Consider the following 19,836-nt stretch of genomic DNA (forward strand, 5'->3'; position numbering starts at 1 on the left):
GTTGATCAGGATATTCATGATGGACTGGCCTGTTTCCATTTCTGGGAGAGCCAAAACAATTAAATCTTGGTTTGGTGGGGTGGGGCTTAAATAAGCAACTCCGTTTTGGGCCCTTATCTGTGTTTTTTTTTTTCTGTGTGTGTGTGTGTTTTGTTTTGTTTTTGTTTTAACACTTTCTTTTTTTTTTAAAGATTTTATTTATTTATTTATTTGAGAGAGAGAATGAGAGATAGAGAGCACGAGAGGGAAGAGGGTCAGAGGGAGAAGCAGACTCCCCGCTGAGCAGGGAGCCCGATGTGGGACTCGATCCCGGGACTCCAGGATCGTGACCTGACAGTCGCTTAACCAACTGACAGTCGCTTAACCAACTGAGCCACCCGGGCGCCCTTTTTTTTTTTTTTAATTTTTATTTATTTATTTGAGAGAAAGAACGAGAGAGACAGAGCACACGAGAGGGGGTAGGGTCAGAGGGAGAAGCAGAGTCCCCGCCGAGCAGGGATTCCGATGCGGGACTCGATCCGAAGGCAATCGCTTAACCAACTGAGCCACCCAGGCGCCCATGTTTTAACACTTTCTTGAGGCACCTAGTACGTTTACAGTCTAGACCCGGAAATGTCAAAGTTCAGAGGAAAGAGTGCAGGCTGTGAGGCAAGATAGATGTCTTGAATTCCAGCTTCACCTCTTAATGAATGCTTCTGATCATTTTAAACAAGTTACCTAAGTTTTGGAGGATTCGCTCATAATCAGTTAGGATTATGGGAGTGACAATATCTACCTGCAGCATTGTTGAGGAGAATAAATGACACCCTAAGTGTGTGCCAGGTGCCTGGTTAGAACACGTGCTTAATTAAGTAATCTCCAATAATTAATTCACTAACCAGTTGCAGGTATTTTTGGCCATCCATCCCCCAAGCTTTGCCAAGTCGGGGGTTCATTCAGCCAGCGTCCCGTCAGCGGGAAGATTTCCTGGCTGCAACCGGCTCAGCCCGGACCTTGCACTGCTTACCCTCTCGGAGAGACGGTGAAATGCGACAGGGTCTCTTTAAGAGAGCGGCCCCAGCGGGCGCCCCGGCCGCCTGCGCGGGGACGGAGGCGGCGCGCTGAGGTCGCGTTGACTCGCGCAGGAAGGAAGCCGGGCGGTCGGATCCGCCCGCCGGGCTATGCTGCTGCGGCCGCTGCTGAGCTGGGCCGCCCGGGCGCTGCGGCGCGAGGGGCCTGGGAGCCCCGCCCCGGGGCGGGGTACGCGGGGGATTCAGCGCCGGGCCTGGCCTCGCGGTAACGCCTCTCTCTGTTCCATCTCTGGCGGCCGGCGCCTGGCGCTCAGCGGCCGCCGGTCTCACTCCCCGCCCTCCGGCCTGAACCCGAAACTACTCCTAGGCGCCGGGATTTTGTCGCGGCGACTGCGGGGGCCATGGAGGGGCAAGGGCGGGCGTTGTCAGCGGCCCCGGACGCCAGCGGGCCGCGAGCGGGTGGGGCCGTGGGGATCCCTCTAGGGAGGAGAAAGACCCTCCCACCCCCCGCGAGCGGGGGCTGCTCCCTTCCGGGTCCCGCTCTAGGTCCGATTTGCATGGCCTGGGGGGAGACAGAGGCCCTGGAGCAGCAGTTAACCAGTCCTCAGCGGGTGGTGGGTGCTCTAGCCTTCCTGCTCCCACTGGGAGTGGAGACTTGCCCTGTCAGAAACGGGAACCGTAATAGCTAAGTTACAGAGTTCTTTGGCCGCGGGCTGTTGGGTGGCGCCTCAGAACCACCTTTGTGGTGGGTGGGCCGAGGGTGTCAGCCCTGGGCTGAAAAACCCATGCCCGCCGCCCACTCTTTGCCATGGGGTCCCAGTGGAGGCTGCCCAGGGTTTTAACTTGCTGGATCCATATGTGAGGATCATAAATATGAAATGTGTGGAAAATGGAAAGTGTGGTATACTAAGCGGGGGAAGGAAAAAAAAAAGCTGAGCAGAGTTGGGGCCCAGAGGTGCCACCCCGACCCAGGCAGCAGCTGCACAGTGTCACATGGAGGTAGACAGCAGTGGCGGGTCTGCCTCCCTCCACCTATGGAGGGACTCGGATGTTACTGGAAGATATTTTTAGGCCAGGGAGTAAGCATAAACATTACTGTTTTTGTGGTGGCTTCCAAAATTATGACAAAGAAGAGTGAATTACTTAAAACTGACTTTAAAAATTGATTTCATTTCTTTTGTAGAAAATGATAGAGAAAATGAAAAAGAGAAAAAATCAGTGGTAAGTCCCTCTTTTTATGCGCACTCCCCACTGTGGGATTATACACACACACACACACACACACACACACACACACACACACACACACACATAAAGTGGGAGGATTATATAGACAGAGGGGGAAGAGCTGAGGGAGTGAGGGAATATGTGCACATAGTAAAAAACAAAAATATAAGAGGATCTTCAGGGATGAGGAAGTCTGTCTCCCCCGCTGGGGCTCAGACCCCCTTCCCAGAGGCCACCTGTTACCAGGTTCTGGTATGTCCTTATCAAGAGTCTGCACAGCGAGGAGCACACATGTATTCAAAGCCTTTAGGTAGATTTGGACTGTCAGCTTGATGAATGATTACAGAAGGATTTGAAAAAATCCTCATCTGTGTGGGGAAGGTTGGTTTCACCTCGGGTTAGGGGGTGGCAGCCTGGCTGTGAGGGAAGGTCTGCTGACTGCCGCCTCTGCCCTCCAGTGCTGAGACTAGTGGGTGCGTGAGGGTATTTGCGAGAATCCATGGGGGTCCACAGACATGGGTTGAACCAGAGTAGCGACTTTGAGATTAGTCAGCCGTGGGGCGGGACTGGGGCTGGTGTGAGGTTGAAGGCCAAACTGGACATGTTCATGGAGATGTGGGAGCCCTTAGCCAGCTGTAGTGGGGAGCAACATTTTGGTCACCATCAATCCAGAGGCTCAGTTCCTTGAGGGAGCTAGAAGTTGGTAGCTTCTGTGGCTCAGAGGGGAGTGGTTTGGCGGGCAGTGGCAGGAATACCTTGGCTGGGGTCTGCAGATGGCAGAAAGGTGGGCAAGCCCCCTGGGATATTCAGGGTGCTAGAGAGGGCCTGGGAAGGAATAAAGTCACATGGAGAGGATTGGCGATTCTAACACTTGAGCTTTATGGAAGTGTGTTGGAAATGAGAGGTGTGGTGGGTGCTGACGATAGGCACTGCAGAACGGGAAGGGGTATTATGTTGAGCTGCTTGGGAATTGATGCATTATTGTGCTGTTAATTATTGAGATAGCACTGATGGGAGCCGGGCCTATCCTGGGTGCTTTTAGGCACACGGTAGGTTTGTCAGAAGGTATGGAGCGTGCATTTAGGCCCAGGGCTATTCTTAAGCATTCAAATCGTTTGCGTTCCTGGGGACCAAACAGCCCCTGTCATTATGAGTCCCTGGTCTGATAGGGGAGATGGCAGTAAATAGGACTGTGGTGGACCCAGAACAGCAGTGATTCTGGGGGCTGTGAGTAGGGGGCAGGGCCTCCAGAGGACAGTACCTGAGGGGAGCCTTGGGGAGCTTTGAAGCCTCCTGGGAGATAAAGGGAAAGGGGAGCAGAGGGAGCTACAAATATGAGTCATAGAAGGAAGAGAGCCTGCAGGCCCAAGGCTCCGGCTGGTCCCCAGAGAGCTGGTGAGGAGGGACCGGAGACAGATCCCAACACCCGGAGCCACTGAAAGACTTGACCGGATGTGATCTGGTTTGCCTCTCGGGAAGAGATGGTGGTGGTGGACCACGGGTGGGGTTGAGGGGCACTGCTGGGACAGCCTGGAAGGCACAGAGTGTGGATTCAAACTGTCCTCCCTGCTTTATTCACTCCTACAAGCCTCATTTTTCTCTTCTGTGAAAGTGTTGGAACCCACTACTTAGCTGGCAAAGTTGAATGTTACCCATCTTATGGCCTGGCCTGCAGCAAGGTGCTCCACTAAGTCCTCTCCTGTCCGAATACTTTCCAGTCCATGTTTTTCTGTGTAAAGCAGTGAGTGAGGTACTACGGAACATACACATGCTTCCCAGCCTCAAAGCCCTAGGCTCTGGTTAAGGAGGCAGGACACTTGGGCCTAAAATCTAATAGTCTGAGGGGTGGAGCTAGGGAAGGGCAGAGTTGGGTGGGCAGTGGCAAGCTGTGTGTGTGGTCTAGGAGATGACATAAGGGAGGGTCTGCCCTGGAGGGCAGTGGCTCAGTGGCCATCAGTGGTGGGCCTGGAGCTGAGAATCGTTTGTTACTGCTGACGGTGGGACCTTGGAAATTTCCTGTGGTGGGAATTTTGTGTGCACATTGCAGTCTTGGACTGAATCGCTTATGCTGTTCACCTGAGCCCTTCCCTAGAAATTGTTCCCTGGGATACTCCCCTAGCTGCTTGATTTTTGGTTCTCATGGGCATTTGTCTTTGCTTAGATCTGTGTTGAGGGCAACATTGCAAGTGGGAAGACGACGTGCCTGGAGTTCTTCTCCAACACAGCAGGCATTGAGGTACGGCCTTCACACGGGGTTCGAGAGAACCTGTCAAAGCTCGATGGAGTGACTTACAGAGGGTGTAGACCAGCCGTATCCCATAGACATAAAATGCAAGCTACATATATAATGTGAAATTTCTAACAGTTTTGCTAAAAAACAAAAAAAAACAAACCAAAAAGAATATTTAATTTGACATAGTATATTCTAAATGTTATCATGTCAACATGTAATCAGTATAAAAATCATCCATGAGCTATTTTGCATTCTGTTTTTCATACCAAGTCTTTGAAATCTGGAATGTAGTTTATACTTATGGTATATCTCAATTTGGACTAGTCACATTTGAAGTTTGTAAGAGCTACACGTGGCTCATGGCCACTGTGTTAGACTGTGCAGGTATAGACTTCCCTGAGGTCTGGTTTAGAGGGGTCTACAGACATGTTGAGAGTGGCTGGAATATTATAGTGTTACATCTGAGATACTTGTGTCTAAGCTGGGGGATATTACCATGGGTAGCCAGTTAACATAATCTCTAGTTTATTTACAGCCCAGTCACTGAGAATAACCTCACAGATATTTGAGAAGTGCCTCTACACTAAGACCCTGACTCTTCTTCCTGGAAGAGTTTAGTGGTGTAATTTTTTCTGTTTCTGTCTCTTTTTTGTTACTCTAGATCCTACAGTTTTCTTATGTTTAGAAGTATTTTCTTTCCTTCTTTCCCTTCCTGCTTTTTACTTCTATTAAACATATATATGGTTTGAGGGGCGCCTGGGTGGCACAGTCCGTTAAGCATCCAGCTCTCGATTTCTGCTCAGGTCCTGATCTCAGGGTCCTGGGATTGAGCCCCGAGTTGGCTCCTTGCTTAGCATGGAGTCTGCTTGTCCCTCTCCCTCTGCTCCTCCTCTCTCTTTCAAACTCTCTCTCTAAAATAAATAAAATCTTTAAAAAAGATATACACATGGTTTGATTAAAAGAATAAATGTTCTGTAGCCCTTGTCTTGCTTGTGCAGAAAAGAGTTCGCAGGCCCAAGCTGCTGTCTTCAGAGCGGCTTGTGTGCAAGGTCAGCCCTTGGCTGGCGTGTGGGAACTTAGATTTTGGGAGAGTTCACCATTTCTTAACTCATAGAAATGGCTCTCTGTGTCTGAACTGTTTGTGCAAACAATATGGTTTATTCTGGACGCCTGCTTGCTTTCTGGGAGTCTGGAATTTTTATATGTGCCGGCCAGAGACTGCCTATGTGGCTGAACTCTGACAAAAACCCTGAACTGCTGGGCTCAGGCCAGCTTCCCCGGTAGACTCCACCTCACGTGTTGTCACAGCTTGCTGCTGGGGGAGTTCAGTGCTTCCGGTGTGACTCCCCTGGAAGAGGCCCCTTGGAACCTTGTGCCTGGTCTCCCCGTAGACTTTGCTCTGTGCACCCCTTTTTTTTGCCGATTTTGTTTTGTATCCTCTCCCTGTAACAAATCTTAGCTGTGAATATCATTCTAGGCTGTGTCCTGTGCGTCCTTATGGTGAGTCATCACACCTGGGGAGGCAGGGGTCTTAGGGACTCCTGATATATCTGTCCTGAGTGGTGGCACTCTATATGGCTCTTTAGGCCATATAGAGTGCCACCAAATCACAAGAACAAGAGTCAGCACCTAGTGAGGGTAATACTGTATGCCAGGCACTATGTTGAGGCTTCATTCTATTGTCTAATTGATTTTGGCCTTATGAGAGTCGTCTCTGTGAGGTAGGTACAATTATTACCTTGGTTGCAGAGCAGGAAATGGGCTTAGTGAGGTAAATGAATGGCCAGGGTCCGGCTGCTGGTGTGGGGTGGAGCCAGCCCCAGCCCTAGGGGACCACACCCTTGTTTGGTTTTTCTGTAATACGGAGAGCTTTGTTGGCTTTCAGAAGACCTCACTTAGCTTTTGGATCTCAGCTCAGTGCTCTTTGACCTCCCCAGCTAGGTTACCCTTCTTGGTGTAGATTCTTCTGGTCCCTCTGTAACCTTGTTTTATTCTACTTCTGGGGGCTTAAAAATATGTGATTTCTGTGATGATCTGATTAAGGTCTGCTTCTCCCAATAAGTTTTTTTTTCCCCAGATTTCTTTATTTTAGAGAGGTTTGGAGAGAGCGTGTGTGGGCACATGAGTAGGGGGAGGGGCAGAGGGAGAGAGAGCGGGCGCGTGCGCTTGCGTGCATCTTGAGTAGACTCCCTGCTGAGCACGCAGCTCCATGTGGGGCTCAATTCCAGGATCCTGGGATCATGACCTGAGCCGAAACCGAGTTGGACGCTCAACTGATTGAGCCACCCAGGCGCCCCAAGTTTAAAGTTCCATAAAAGCAGGGACCGAGGTGGTTTGGCTCTTGCTGAGCATGGTGGCTGGCACAGTGAGTTCTCATTAAGTGTTGCCTGATCGTGCCTTAGCTGGGCGCAGGTGAAGGCTGCCTGTGCCCAGCCTCTGGTGGCCTGGGCGGGGCAACACATACTACTTGGGACAGGAATAGAGTGCTTAAGACCCAGAAAGAAAGGGCATTTGGGAGGGGCAGGGAATGACTCACAGAGGAATGGATATTTGAGCTGGAGTTTGAAGGATGTGTAGGAGTTTTCCATGCCATGGAAGTTGATGTGAAATGAGGTGACATGAACATACTGGGCAGAAGGAACAGTATGAGCAAAGGCACAGAGGTGTGGAAGGTTGGGGGAGGTTACTTTTCATGGGTCCCACGCATTTCTTTCCTTTGGTCTTCTGTGACCTATAGACCCTGCTTACGTGCACTTTCAGGTCCCCAGATGGATCCAGGTACTCTCAAAATCTTGGCCCCAAGAGCCCCATTTAAATCCTTTCCAGCACATACCTGTACCCCAGGGAGGCTCTGGCACAGTTTAGGAAGTGAACTAATGCATCGTAACTCTTAGCTGTCAGCATGCCCAATGCAGAGACCAGGGGGAGCCAATTGCTGGGGTCATGGGAGAGCCCCCAAGCGGGGAAGCTGGCTGGAAGTGCCTCAGGTAGCTTCCTTCTTGCCTTTTCTGCCCCCATCTGCCCAGCCCCACATGGGGACAGTCAGGGCTGAGATGGCACACACGGAGGAGAGATGGGGAGAACTGCCTTGCCCTCAGGGAGCTCCTGAGGCAGCCGGAAATGTGGCATGTGTGCAGACTTGCATGCAGGGACGGACACCGTTCTGAGGTCACTTTGGGAAAGCCTGTGAGAAAGCAGTGTCTGGGTGGAGTTGTGGCTTCGCAGAGAGGGTTGTCTTTCGGTCCACCCTGGGGACCGGCATCCTGAGGGTAGACCTCTGATGTTTTCTTCTCTTGCAGGTGTTACAGGAGCCAGTGCCCAAGTGGAGAAATGTCCGCGGTCATAATCCTCTGGTGGGTGTGTTGTCTCCTGCATGCACAGCCAGCTTCTGCCTAAGCGTGGGGAATGGTGGTGCTGGTGCCAGAGCCCGCCTCCTCCCTGCACAGGCCTTTTCCTGGCTCTTCCCTGGGCTGGCGGAGAAGAGGGAAGGAGACACATGGAAAACGGCAGCATATTCAGGTTCTGAGGCCAAGGGTCTCTGAGGCGAGCGCTGGAATTTCATTTGTTAGCACCAAGAGAAAAAAACAAAAGCAAAAATGTGGAAAAGAGCAGAATTTAAGATTATTAGCAAGAGGAATATGGAACACGGACTGTTTTATATGTACCGGCAAGAGAAAATGATGGGCATGGGGCTGCTCTTTTGGATAAGATATCTGGGGAAGGCATTTCTGCTCAGGTGACATTGGAGCACAGACTTAAACATAGGGAGGGAGTGAGCAGTGGAGAGAACGGAGCAAGAGTGTTCTCTTAGAAGGCACAGCAAATGAAAGGCCCTGAGGTGGGGTCATGCTTGGGTGTTTGGGGGAACACTCAGGAGGCTCCTGTGGTTGGAAGCACATTGAGTCAGAGGAAGGATGGTAGGAGACAAGAGAAGATGCAAGTGATTTCCTAGGGCCCTGTGGGCCCTGGTAAGGGCTTTGGATTTCACTCTGGATGCAACGGGAAGCCACTGGAAGGTTGTGAGTAGAGGAGCAACAAGAGCTGATTGAGGTTTCTCAGGCGCACGTTGACTGCTGGGTGGAAGAGTGACTGCAGGGGGCTCCCCAAACACTTGTTAAGTGACCAAGTGAGTGTTCCCTGGGGACTTTACATAGGCTCCTGTCACAGCTGTTACTTCGTTGTCCTGTCACTGCCCTAGTGCCTGTCCACTCTGTCCTCAGGGCCCCGTGACCATTTTGGGTTCATTCCTGGCCCCACCGCAGCCCCAGATGGGTTTCACAAGAACCTGTCAGTGACTGAGGAGACCAGAGTCCTACAGCTAGAGCTCTTTGAGGTAAAATGCTGCGTTCTCCCTTGTGCAGGGTCTGATGTACCGCGATGCCTGTCGGTGGGGCCTCACACTGCAGACGTACGTGCAGCTCACCATGCTGGACCACCACACTCGTCCTCAGGTATGTTTCAGATGCTCAGCTTCAGCCTTCTGAAAGTGTTCTTCACGTGGGGGCTATATGATTGCCAGGAAGGGAAACCTCACAAGGAAGCTGCTTGGGACCTTGAGCCCTGTTCAGCCTTCTCTCTGTCTGGGGCCAAGGTTTCCTGTTCCTGCAGCTCTCCCAGGTCCAGCCTCCAGCGCCCCCACCCAGCAACCTCAGCTAGCCACAGAGTTGCTAGGCAGGCCACGAGTCTTCACGACCTGACTACTTCTGGGCTCAACGTTACTTACCTCAGTTCTTCTCCGAGTGTGCCTGGACCTGGAGCAGCAGGGAACTTGTTAGAAATGCACATTTTCGGGCCCCATCCCGGATCTGCCAAAACAGAAATTCTGGAGATGAGGCCCAGCAGTCTGTGTTTTATCACTCTCTCCAGGTGATTTTAAGGCATGCTTTGTTTGTTTGCATGTTTGAGAACCACTGATCTAACCTTCACAATATCTGGTTCTTGGTTCAAATTCTTGTGAGAAAGAATTGGCCTGGCTCGGCTTGGGTCCTGTGCATAGCCCTGGGCCAGTCAGGTGTTGAGACAGATCACAGGGCACAAACATGCTGCTTAGACCCCTTCCATCAGGCCTCTGAACAACGGCAGAGTCTCTTAGAAAACAGGCTGGCTAAGAAGAGCCTGATGGGCCTGATTGTGGTTCACAATTGAAAGCACAACCTGAAAGGCCAGCTTTGGATGCTCTCCATAAAGGAGATGGGCGATCCCTACAGCCATTGATGTAGCCACAGCCGCTCCACTGGATGGTTCGATCCAGGGCTGGGCGGTTGTGACGATAGCTATCATTCTACAAATCTGCATCTTTTAAAAATGGAAAGATAGGAGCAGAACCATATGCATTTCTGTCTCCCCAAGTATCTGTCTAAATGATACAGGTCAGAGCATCTGAGGTTGGCACTTTCCCCCTTTGCCCATCCTGCTTCCCCTGAGCAGGCACTGGATTGCAAATCTAAGTTGTATCTAATAGATCTGAATATGAGGGGACATATATATGTTTCTCTGTTTAGAGAAATCGACCATGAAGGACGCAGAGACAGAAAGAGAGATGGACAGACAAGAAAAGAGGAGCAGAAGGAGAGATGGATGAGTGGAGGGCTAGCAACAGATGGGCAGCAGAGAGTCCTAAGTAAGGAGAGGATGGAAAAAATGGAAAGGAAGATGGACGGACAGTTAAACGCAAGGAGAGAGTCAGGAAATTCCTGGGTTATGGCTTCAAAGGGGCCCGTGATTTGCCGGTCCAGGTGCCATGGTTGCTGTGGGCCAGGCTGAGAGCAGGGTGTGCCCAGTTGGGCAGAGTCCTTCCCAGTTTCCAAAGGGCTGCAGTGGTCCCCAGCCAGCCCTGTGAGGAGGCACCAAGGTCTCACATCTTTGCGGTGTTCCAGAGAACCAGGCCTTCAGTTGCTGAGGGCAGAGTTCCCAAATGTCAGCCTCACCCCAGCCCTCTTGGGGCTCTGTCTCCGGCATACAGGTCCCTGTGCTTAAGCAAGTGCACACTGTTTAGCTCCATAATTACCACACTTTTCACTTGACAACACTCTGCTGGACAGCACTTGGCAGTTTTTCTAGCCCTTCCCCAAATCGATAATCCAGGTGAGTCTCACCTCTCCTCTGAAAGAGGCTGCTGCTGACTAGCGGCAGCCCCTGCATTGCTGCACTGGCCACTGAGCTTCGGGGTGTGGGGAGGGTCCCGGACCGAGGGCGGAGCACAGCTGAGCCCCATGTCAGACCCCCACCATTGCTCTGGTGACTGCCTCCCTCTCCCACAGCTTTTCTGCTCTTTTGTTTGGTATAGACCGCAGGCAGGGGGAGCCACAGACGTCCTTCAAGCCTTCCTGTCCCGAGTCAGTGAATCACTTTGTTTTCTTTTAGACATCACCTGTGCGGTTGATGGAGCGGTCGATTCACAGCGCAAGATATATTTTTGTAGAAAACCTATATAGAAGGTACTGTGGTTTGCACACTTGCTAATTTATGAAACGATTCATTTTGTAGAAATGAAATTGGAACTTGTTTATTCATGTGACGGGTGTTGAGTACCTACTGTGTTGTATCTGTTAGCCCCTGGCCACAGTAACACTCTGTAACAACCAGCCACAGACCCTCAGCGGCAGATAGTTTTACCGCAGCGACTGCTCAGGTGTCAAGGGTGGTCGGCCAGGTGGCTCTGCTGACCTCGATGGCCGGGCTTCGTGGTATGTCTGGGGGTTGGCTGGTCCAGGATGGCTCCAGCAGGGCTGACTGGGGTGGCTCATCTCTCTCTTCTTGCCTCTCCTCCTCCTATGGGACCAGCAGGCTAGCCTGGACACTTCTCATGGTGACGACGGAGAGCAGAGGCACCAGCAGGAACGCACGAGTGCTGTTCAGGCCTCAGCTTCCCATTTGCTAACATCCCATTGGCCGAAGCAGGCCCCACGAGGCGACCCCAGGTTGAGAGGTTGAGGGGGCCCCTGTGGCTCACGTGGCAAAGTGGGAGGATGTGGTGAAGACCCAGAGACACAGAGCATTCAGTCTAGAACATCTTGCGCAGTGTTTGTTATAATTTCACTCCAGACTGTCTTCTGCCTTCATGCGTGTGGACTCTGTCATGTAGGCACAGTTAGGGGACTTCTGGTAGTGCACCGTGCTGAGGCCTCAGAGGCTTGGGACCCTCCTGCTTTCTGTGCTCAGTGGACTGCTGATTTTAAGGGTCTTGGGGAGATGGGCTACAGGCTGCGGTCTGAAGCATGGGCTCCTTGCACGCCCCTCCCTCCTCGGTAGCCGTGTGCCTGGTCACCCTCTCCTTGCCAGCCCCCATATTACTGCTGCTTCCCGCCTTGAGCTCCCTCATCGAGAGGTCCTGATGTCAGGTTTATCCTGACGTCCGCCTGCCACTCTCCACATGCCGGCTCCCTGCTCGCTCTCATCTGTAACTGTCCTCAGTGTCACCTCTCCCAGGCCTCCCAGCCACCCTGTCTGATGGGTCGGACCTCTTTGTCAGTTTTAATTACTTCTTCCTGTTGCCTTTCTTCATAGTATTTAAGACAACTTTAAAGTAAGTTGAACCCAATGAAATTATTAACATTTGACCAATTTTGACCTACAAGAATGGCAGTTACACGTGGTTCAACTTAGCCTATTTTTATTTGTTCAACTGTCTACTGTGTGTCGTCCCCTCCTGCTCCCCAGCTGGGCCAGAAACTCCTTGATGACAGGTGGACCGGCCACGTCAGGTGTACTTGCCTAGCATGGACCCAGCCCGGGGCCAGCACCTGGGCCGTATCGTTAGCTATTGTTTGGCGATGGGACTTGGGGCTGCTCTTCGGTCTCCAGCTGGACATGTTCTCCAGGCTCTGGCCCCAGCTGCTTCATGCCCCTTCCTTCGAGGGAGCCACTAAAAAGGCTGCTTCCTTTGGTCCTGAGCTGCCATGGATCATGCCCATTGCTTTGTGGTCCCAAAATGAGAGCCTCTGCTTGCATCCATTCTGAGCATTAGACTAATGCCATGGGGTGAGGAGCAGCCAGGGCAAGTCCTGACTGTAGCTTTGTCCTCCAACCTTCCAGCAGTAGTGGGCCTGATGCTAGAGCCCTGTCCTCCCCGCCCCCACCCGCCCCATCTGGGATTTCAGTGGGACCGAGGTGTCCACCTCAGGTGTACCCAGCCCTTTGCTCTCCTTTGCTCCTTTGCTCATCAGTGCCTCCGCCAGAGGGAGGGACAGGCGGAGGAGGGAAGAGAAAGAACAAACGAGCCCCCACCGGTGTTTGTTTATTGCTCTGATGAAAGTATCGAAGCCTGACGCGTGGACCCCGGGCGGCAGGGTGGGACTTCCTGTGCCCTTCGCCTAGCGAGGCTGGCTGTCTTGTAGTTGCCGTCAGCTTGGCTGGTTCTGTGTGGCAGCCAGTGGCTCCTTTTGAAGAGGGTAACCTGGAATGGAATGACCAGAGGCTCAGAGGAGAGAGTGAGGTGCTGAGTTCGGGGAACCTGAGTCCCCTTCTGGCTCTGGAATTTGCTGTCTTTGTGAGCACGGCCAAGTTCTTAAAGCTCCCCAAACCCTTCTCATCTCTAAGTCCTGTCGTCCATCTCTGGAGAGCCTATGGAACAATCACCTAGTTTAGGTTTTGTGCCCCTTATGCAGGTCCTTGCCTACCCTGCTCTTCACGAAATTTGCCAGTTAACCCCCCCCACCCCCCACCCCCGTTCCCTACCTGCTGGCTGCCCAACACCTGGCAGATTTCCCCAGGAGCCATCAGTCTCTGTTTTCCCAGGAGGCAGTTTTAGCTTATGTCTGTGGCCTTTGGGTACTCATGCTCGTAGCCCTTCATTCCAGTGCCTCTGATGGCTGGTTCTGATTTCCTGATCTCTGTGGCTGTGGTTGAGGTCGTAGGTCCAAGAAAACATGGCCCTTGCCCAAAACATGGCTGTCTTGTGGGTAGTGTAGGAAAAAAACTATAGCTTTTAATTTTTTTGAGCCTTTTTCCTGCCCTGTTCTTCCTTATGCCTGATGTTTATTGTTTATTGTGCTCCACACACCCTTTCACTGAAGTCCTCCAGGGGCCGAGGACCACCCGCACAGGAGGCCGCTTCTGCACGGCCCTCCGAGCCCGGGCAGCTGAAGAGGCCTAGCTAGCAAACCAGAAGTGGCTTTGAAGTCTTCTCTTTTGTCTTAGAAATTCACGTGGACTTTGCATTCTGTTCTATAATGTGTTCTTCTGTTTGTGTCTGTAACAAACCCCGTGCTTAGGTGTGGCTTAGAGTACCCCCTTCCTCGGCCGCGTGTCCCAGAGTTCCCAGATTTGGGAGGCGGAGAGAACTCACGGTGGCAGGGGCTCTGAGAAGAACCTTCCCCGAGCAGGTGATTCACTTGTGGCCTGGACCAGGTTATCTGTGCTCCGTGGCAATGCGAGCATTCACTCAAGCGGTTGAGGGGCAGGCCGGGAGCCGCAGTTACTGTCTGGTTCTTCACACTTCTCCCCTTCCAGCCCTCGAGGCATCCCTGCCGCGTAGGTACTGCTGCCCCTTTTGGCAGAGCAGGCGCAGGGATGGGGCCCGAAGGCCAGTGCTCCTTCCTGACCCGGCAGGCGGCTGAGCAGGGGGAGCTGCCCTGTGGCCTGCTGGGTGGGGCAGCAGGAATGAGGGAGTGGTGAGAGACCTCTGGGTTTCTCGCCTTCAGGCCAGAGGCTTCAGACTGGAGGCCCCAAGGCGCCGACTTGGGTGAGCCAGGCCTCTGTCTCTTTACCCCCAGGCCTTATGGTGGGCTTCTCCCACAGATCACCGTATATCTTGTTAATAACACACATGAGCTGCTTTGCGGAGTCCAGGGCGGGGCCTGAGAACCTGCATTTCTATCTGAAGAACCCTGGGCGGCCACCATCCTGCTGGTTGGGGAGCACACTTGGAGGAGTAAGGCCTCAGAAGAAGCCAGCCGCCAGCCGCAAAGAGCTCTCCGCCCTAATGCCGGGCCCTTTCCCCTGAGAGTTTTGTTCCTGTGGCCTCCCTGGGGTCAGGAGAGCAAGAGCCCAGTCCTGTGGGCTTTTCTGAGGGCAGGCGGCCCATCCTGGTGAAAGTTCTGCAATGCGGGGCTTCCTGTTTCTTGCGCTGCCTGCTGTTTGTTCATTTCTCATTTGTTGCTTCAGGTTTTAGGTTTTGTTGTGTTTTCTTTGTTTGAAGGGTCTCCAGGTTTACTCCCGGGCCAGGAAAGGTGCGGCCATAGGCCAGAGGTTTTCTGCATGGAGACACAGTAGCATGTTTGCAGCCAGAGCTAAGGAAGTGACGGGGTGCGGGGTAGCATGGAAGGCGGGCTACCCTTGCCGGCAGTCTCCTTACAAGGCCAGCTTTCCTCGATGCCGTGGGTCAGCCACCACGAAGTGTTACTGACAGAGTAGGTGTTTTGAGACGTTTCTGCTGCCCCCCAAATACAGATGACCGTCATGTTGAGCCTAAACCAAAGGTATGCTAGAACTGAGCTTGGCTGGATCTTTGGCCCATACCTAAAATAGGATGTTCTGGTTCCCACCTGTGGGGAGGTCAGCTGGGCGCTGGGAACCCCAGGATAGCAAGTGTGGCCTGTCAGCTCCTGTCCCCCCCACCCTCAGGTGCTCAAGGACAAGGCTTCCTACCGTGCCCCGATGGGGAGAGCCCTTTCCCAGGGCAGGGGGCAAGTTGCTGCTGCCCTCCTGTGTTGGGGTTGGTCCTTTCCTCTTTCTCAAAAGCCGTTGAGAAACATTCCATCCTTGGCCTGGAATCTGGGGTAAGGGGCCCTGGTGGAAGGTCACGGCAGGCCACATGGTGGCGTTGTGCATCCCCTGAAGCAAAATTTCTCAAAGGCGTCCTTGCCTTTTGGGTCTCCTAGGGAGAGACCTGCCTCTTCTGGACACCCCCACTGCAGCAAGTTTGGGGCGGACAGAATGTAAGTGCAATTATGCTGGCCAGGGGTGTGAGAGCAGCATGGTAATTGCTGAAAGGGAAGATTCCAGTTACATCATCCCCTAAACGACGGGAACTTGTGAGGCATGGGCACTGCGCTGGAAGGAAAAGCTGAAGGAGGCGAGAATGCCTTGCAGGCAATTATGTGGCCCAAGCCCCGGGGGCTGAATAATTGAATGCAAAGGTTTTACAAGATTGCTGGTTGCCTTTTTCTAAGAACAGAAGTATGAGAATTGAGTGGGACCCAGCTGGGAAATGACAGCTGACTCACCTGGGGCTGGTGGACATTGATTAAGACCCTGCGTTTGGAACAATAGGCAGGGCCGCCTACCTCCCTAACTGGCCTGGGGGCTTGGATTCCTCCCCTGCCCCGGTCTAGACCGGGGCCTCGGGCCTGGGTCGTGACCTTGAGAGCTGTGCCTTTCCTGGGCGGATGCCAAAGAGGCACTGGAGCGTCCAGAGCAGCCCCCTCCACGCACGGACCAGGGAGGGCGAATGACGTCATGGAGATCATATGGATTTGGGGGCCACGGAGAGCCAGGCTTAAATTCCGGCTCAGACTGAGTTGGGCTTCACTGCTCTGGGCCTCAGTTTTCCTCATCTGTAAATCGGGACTAAAAGTGACCTCGCAAAGGTCTTGTGAAAACAAAAGAAAATAACGTTAACAGGCGGACTGGCATTGGAGTGTGCGGTTTCCATTCTGACCTGTGCTGTGCAAACTGGGGACTCCGTGGGCCTCAGGGAGAAGGTGACAGCAAACCGTGCCAAGCAAAACAGCCAGCAGGATTCGTGTGGACCCAGGACCTCGGTTTTGCCACCCTGGGGCAGGGGGAGGCACCGTGAAACCCCCTCAGTGCGCCCAGTCCACTGGTGGTGAGTCACGTGGCTAGGTTTTCTGTAGAAAGGCGCTGCTCCCAACAGTGGCTTGGCAGTGGTGCCGGGCACCCTGTTCCTTAGGCAGTGTCCAGGACTTGTGACACCGCCGCCCTGGGCAGCTTTCACAGGGCCACGACCCTGTGTTGCTTGTCTGTTCTGTCTGTGTGGTAGTGGAGAAGGGGGGGGTGGGGGCTGAGGAGCAGCTTCCATTTTGGAAATCCCCATTCCCTCCCAGTCACTTTTGTTCTGGAGAACAAACCTTTATTTCCCAGAGAAGGAAAGCATGTAAAGAGAGAATGGTTTGGTTTCTTGAAATCAGATACTCTCAGCTGCAACTAACCAAAACCCAACTCAGAGTAGCCTGAACAACAAGATTGTTACTGGCTGTCTTAATGGCAGGCTTCAGCGTTGATTTCATTCTGTGGCTCTGGCCCTGTTTTCCTACTCTGTGTCTTGTTTGTGTCCTCAATATGATTCCCTCATGGTGACAAAATGGCTGTGGCAGAACCAGCCTTCTCACCTGCTGGCCAGAGGGTAGGTGTTTTGCCAGTGGCTTTCCTCTAAGTATGAGGAAGCATGGTTTCCATCAACCCCTGCAAACCCCTGCAAACCTCCTTCATGTCTCACTGGTACAGGCCTGGCCCCTGTGGCCAGATCGGCTCAGCTTCGTGAGAAGAGAGTATTTCCCTTCGACCAACTGGGCCTCCCCTGAAGCTTGGCTTGAGGTCGGGTTTCCCTGAAACACTCAGGTCTGTGGATGGACCCTGAATAAATAACGGACTACTCTCAGGAGATAAGAGGAAAGAACTAGGGGCTGGGCAGCCACCTGTCCTCATGCCATACCAGCCCGTGGTCCTAAAGTCCTTACCTTTAGTTCCTGGATTTCACTGGCTCTGGTCCCCTCTGCAGGGTTGTGCACCTTCCTCCCACTGCCCTCCCCCACTGTTTCGGGGCACCCTCACATGTTAGTCTGCTCTGGTCTGCTCTTGTCTCCTGGCTGAGGTCCGATGCCTGAAGACCTCTAAGGTGCCCACAGCTGGCCTTCTGCCCCTGCTGTTCTGTCTCGGGTACCATATGTTTTCCTGCTACTCAGCCCGAGCACAGCCCGTCTCCCCTGAGGGCGCCATGGGGGGTCTCAAGGATGAGGGGCAGGTGTCCCTCTTCAGTCTATGCCATGCCCTGTCATTTGGGCCCCAGGCAGGGCTGCTTGTGGCCTTAGTATCCCCGAGATACGCCCCTCCAGCTGTCTGAGCTTCTTGCCTCCCTCCATGCCCATCCCTGCACTGCTCCTCCCTGCCAGGTGGAAGTCCGTTCACGGCACCCAGCAGGGGGCCGGCTCCAGACCACCCCCCGTTGTTCATTGGCAGTCAGAACCGCCCCCTCCCCCGCCCCCCCCCACCATGCACCCTGGGCCCAGGCACGGCCCCTGTCCTCGTAGCCAGTCCTGCCAAACCCTGTTCTGAGTGGATCCAAGATGGTATCCAAGGTGGGTAGGGTGTTAAAAGGGAGAATTCCCCTCCTGGACCTTGGAGGATCACCCAACCTTTGACAGGTGTGTGTCCCCTGGTTGCCGGTCCTCTGGCTCTTTTATGTGGGTTTCCTTTTGGGGCAGGGGAAACGCACAGGAGCCAGGGAGAGACGCCAGGCCTCTTGCACTCTTGGTCTCTTGTCTTGATTTTTTCCTTCCTTTTTCTTTTTTAAAAGATTTTATTTATTTATTTGTCAGAGAGAGACACAGCGAGAGAGGGAACACAAGCAGGGGGAGTGGGAGAGGAAGAAGCAGGCTTCCTGCGGAGCAGGGAGCCCGATGTGGGGCTCGATCCCAGGACCGTGGGATCATGACCTGAGCCGAAGGCAGATGCTGAACGACTGAGCCACCCAGGTGCCCTCTTCCTTCCTTTTTCAGTTAACATTTTAAATATGTAGTTATTTCCTCTCCTCTGATTTTGGAAAATACAAGGTAGAAAGAAAACATTAAAGTCTCCTAGAGTCCCAAAAAATCTTAAAAAAAAAGAAAGGGGGCGCCTGGGTGGCTCAGATGGTTGAGTGTCTGCCTTCGGCTCAGGTCATGGTCCCAGGGTCCTGGGATCGATCCCCGTATCGGGCTCCCTGCTCCGCGGGGAGCCTGCTTCTCCCTCTCCCTCCTACTGTTCCCCCAGCTTGTGTTCTCTTGCTCTCTCTGTCAAATAAATAAATAAATAATCTAAAAAAAAAAAAAGTCTCCTATACTCCCACAGCTCAGAGAAAAGCACTGGATGCATTTTGTTGTCTTTCTTTCCAGTCTTTTTTCGAAATGTGTGAATGATTTCTCCAGGAAATACAGTTGGGTCATACTACACACAATTTTATACCTGCTGTTCTCATTGAACACTCGATTGTGAGCATTTTCCACGTCATTAAATGTTATTTTACGACACCATCATTCAGTTCCTGCATGGGGTGCTGTTATATTGGTGTGCCAAGATTTCATTTTTCATTATTTTTGGTGGTGCTTGCAGTGGGCATCCATGATTATTTGCACAAAATAGATTTCTAGAGGTGAAATTGGTTTGCTGCTCCACCTTCCAACCTGAGCATTGTCCCTGTTCTCTGGGGTCAGTCCTCAAAGCCCCTTTCTCTGCTTGGAGTTCAAGTCCCAGATGAGCTCTCCCATTGGGCACTTCCACGACAGTTGCTGCATTAGACTGGAAACTGTGCCCCCGGCAGCAGAGGGTCAGAGGTGTTGGGGGCCCAGTATCCCATGGATCATGCTATGCCCTGGTGCCCCGGGCTACGCCCTTTACACAGAAGCCATCCACAGATCCTTTTGATGCATAAAACCCTAACACCTCTCATTATAGCGGGAAGATGCCTGAAGTGGACTATGTGATTCTGTCGGAATGGTTTGACTGGATTGTGAGGAACATCGACGTGTCCGTTGATTTGATAGGTGAGAGACCCCTCCTGACCAGCCCCCGGGGTCCCAGGGAGCATGTGCTTGGCAGGACTGCCAGCTGGCAGGGGCAGCGGGCAGGCCCCAACCATTAGTGATTCTTTGCCCACGTTAGTTCAGCCTTCTCTCCAAGGGCAGACAGGATCTGGGGGCTTCTGGTCCCTCCTCAAGCTGCTCTCCCCTGGGTCCATTGTGATTCGATGGGTTTTTTTTTAGTGTGTAAGGGAGGGAGGAGGCCAGAACCCGTGTGAAGCTTTGTGCACATGTGGAACTTCGTTCAGCCTCATAGCAACCCCGTGGGGCTGGTGACGTGGAAAGAAAATGAAAGTGGGCATGAGGGTCAAGATGCCTGAAGGCCACACAGCTGGGCAGTGGTCAGGCTGGGGGCTGGCTGTGGTCTCTGTCTCCTGCTCAGAGTGGTTGGCAGATGTTTCTCTCCACGCCTTGTGCACAGGCCTGCCTTCCCCCTCTCCCTGGCCTCCACTTCTAAGCCACAAACAGAGTCATTAGAGCCACATACTATTTTTTTTAAATCTCAGTGTATCTCCGGACCACCCCTGAGACCTGTTACCAGAGATTGCGGCTGAGATGCAGGGAAGAGGAGACGGTCATTCCCTTGGTAAGAGCCCCCTTGAAGCCGCTTAATGCCCGGGAAACTACTTCC

General features: G+C 52.9%; 1 protein-coding gene across 15 annotated transcripts in view; it reads left to right on the plus strand.

Moving 5' to 3' along the window:
- The first annotated feature begins 1,105 nt into the window (after positions 1-1,105).
- TK2 (thymidine kinase 2) overlaps positions 1,106-19,836 on the plus strand; it is a 34,007-nt gene continuing 15,276 nt past the window's right edge. For 3 of the 15 annotated variants that reach the window (XR_003524267.1, XR_003524268.1, XM_035725306.1), the window contains exons 1-8: positions 1,106-1,275; positions 2,194-2,231; positions 4,399-4,473; positions 7,770-7,823; positions 8,832-8,921; positions 10,834-10,907; positions 19,081-19,169; positions 19,712-19,791. Coding sequence is in view for 12 of the 15 variants with exons in the window: in XM_035725306.1 (XP_035581199.1) it covers positions 1,161-1,275; positions 2,194-2,231; positions 4,399-4,473; positions 7,770-7,823; positions 8,832-8,921; positions 10,834-10,907; positions 19,081-19,169; positions 19,712-19,791 (615 nt within the window). In the remaining 3 variants the exon portion in view is untranslated. Of the gene's footprint in view, positions 1,276-1,306; positions 2,090-2,193; positions 2,232-4,398; positions 4,474-7,769; positions 8,597-8,831; positions 8,922-10,833; positions 10,908-19,080; positions 19,170-19,711; positions 19,792-19,836 lie in introns of those variants that run through there. The other 12 variants (XR_003524266.2, XM_027619756.2, XM_027619766.2 and 9 more) reach the window with 11 other exon arrangements.

The sequence above is a fragment of the Zalophus californianus genome, chromosome 17 (genome assembly GCF_009762305.2).
Source record: "Zalophus californianus isolate mZalCal1 chromosome 17, mZalCal1.pri.v2, whole genome shotgun sequence".
NCBI lineage: Eukaryota > Metazoa > Chordata > Mammalia > Carnivora > Otariidae > Zalophus > Zalophus californianus.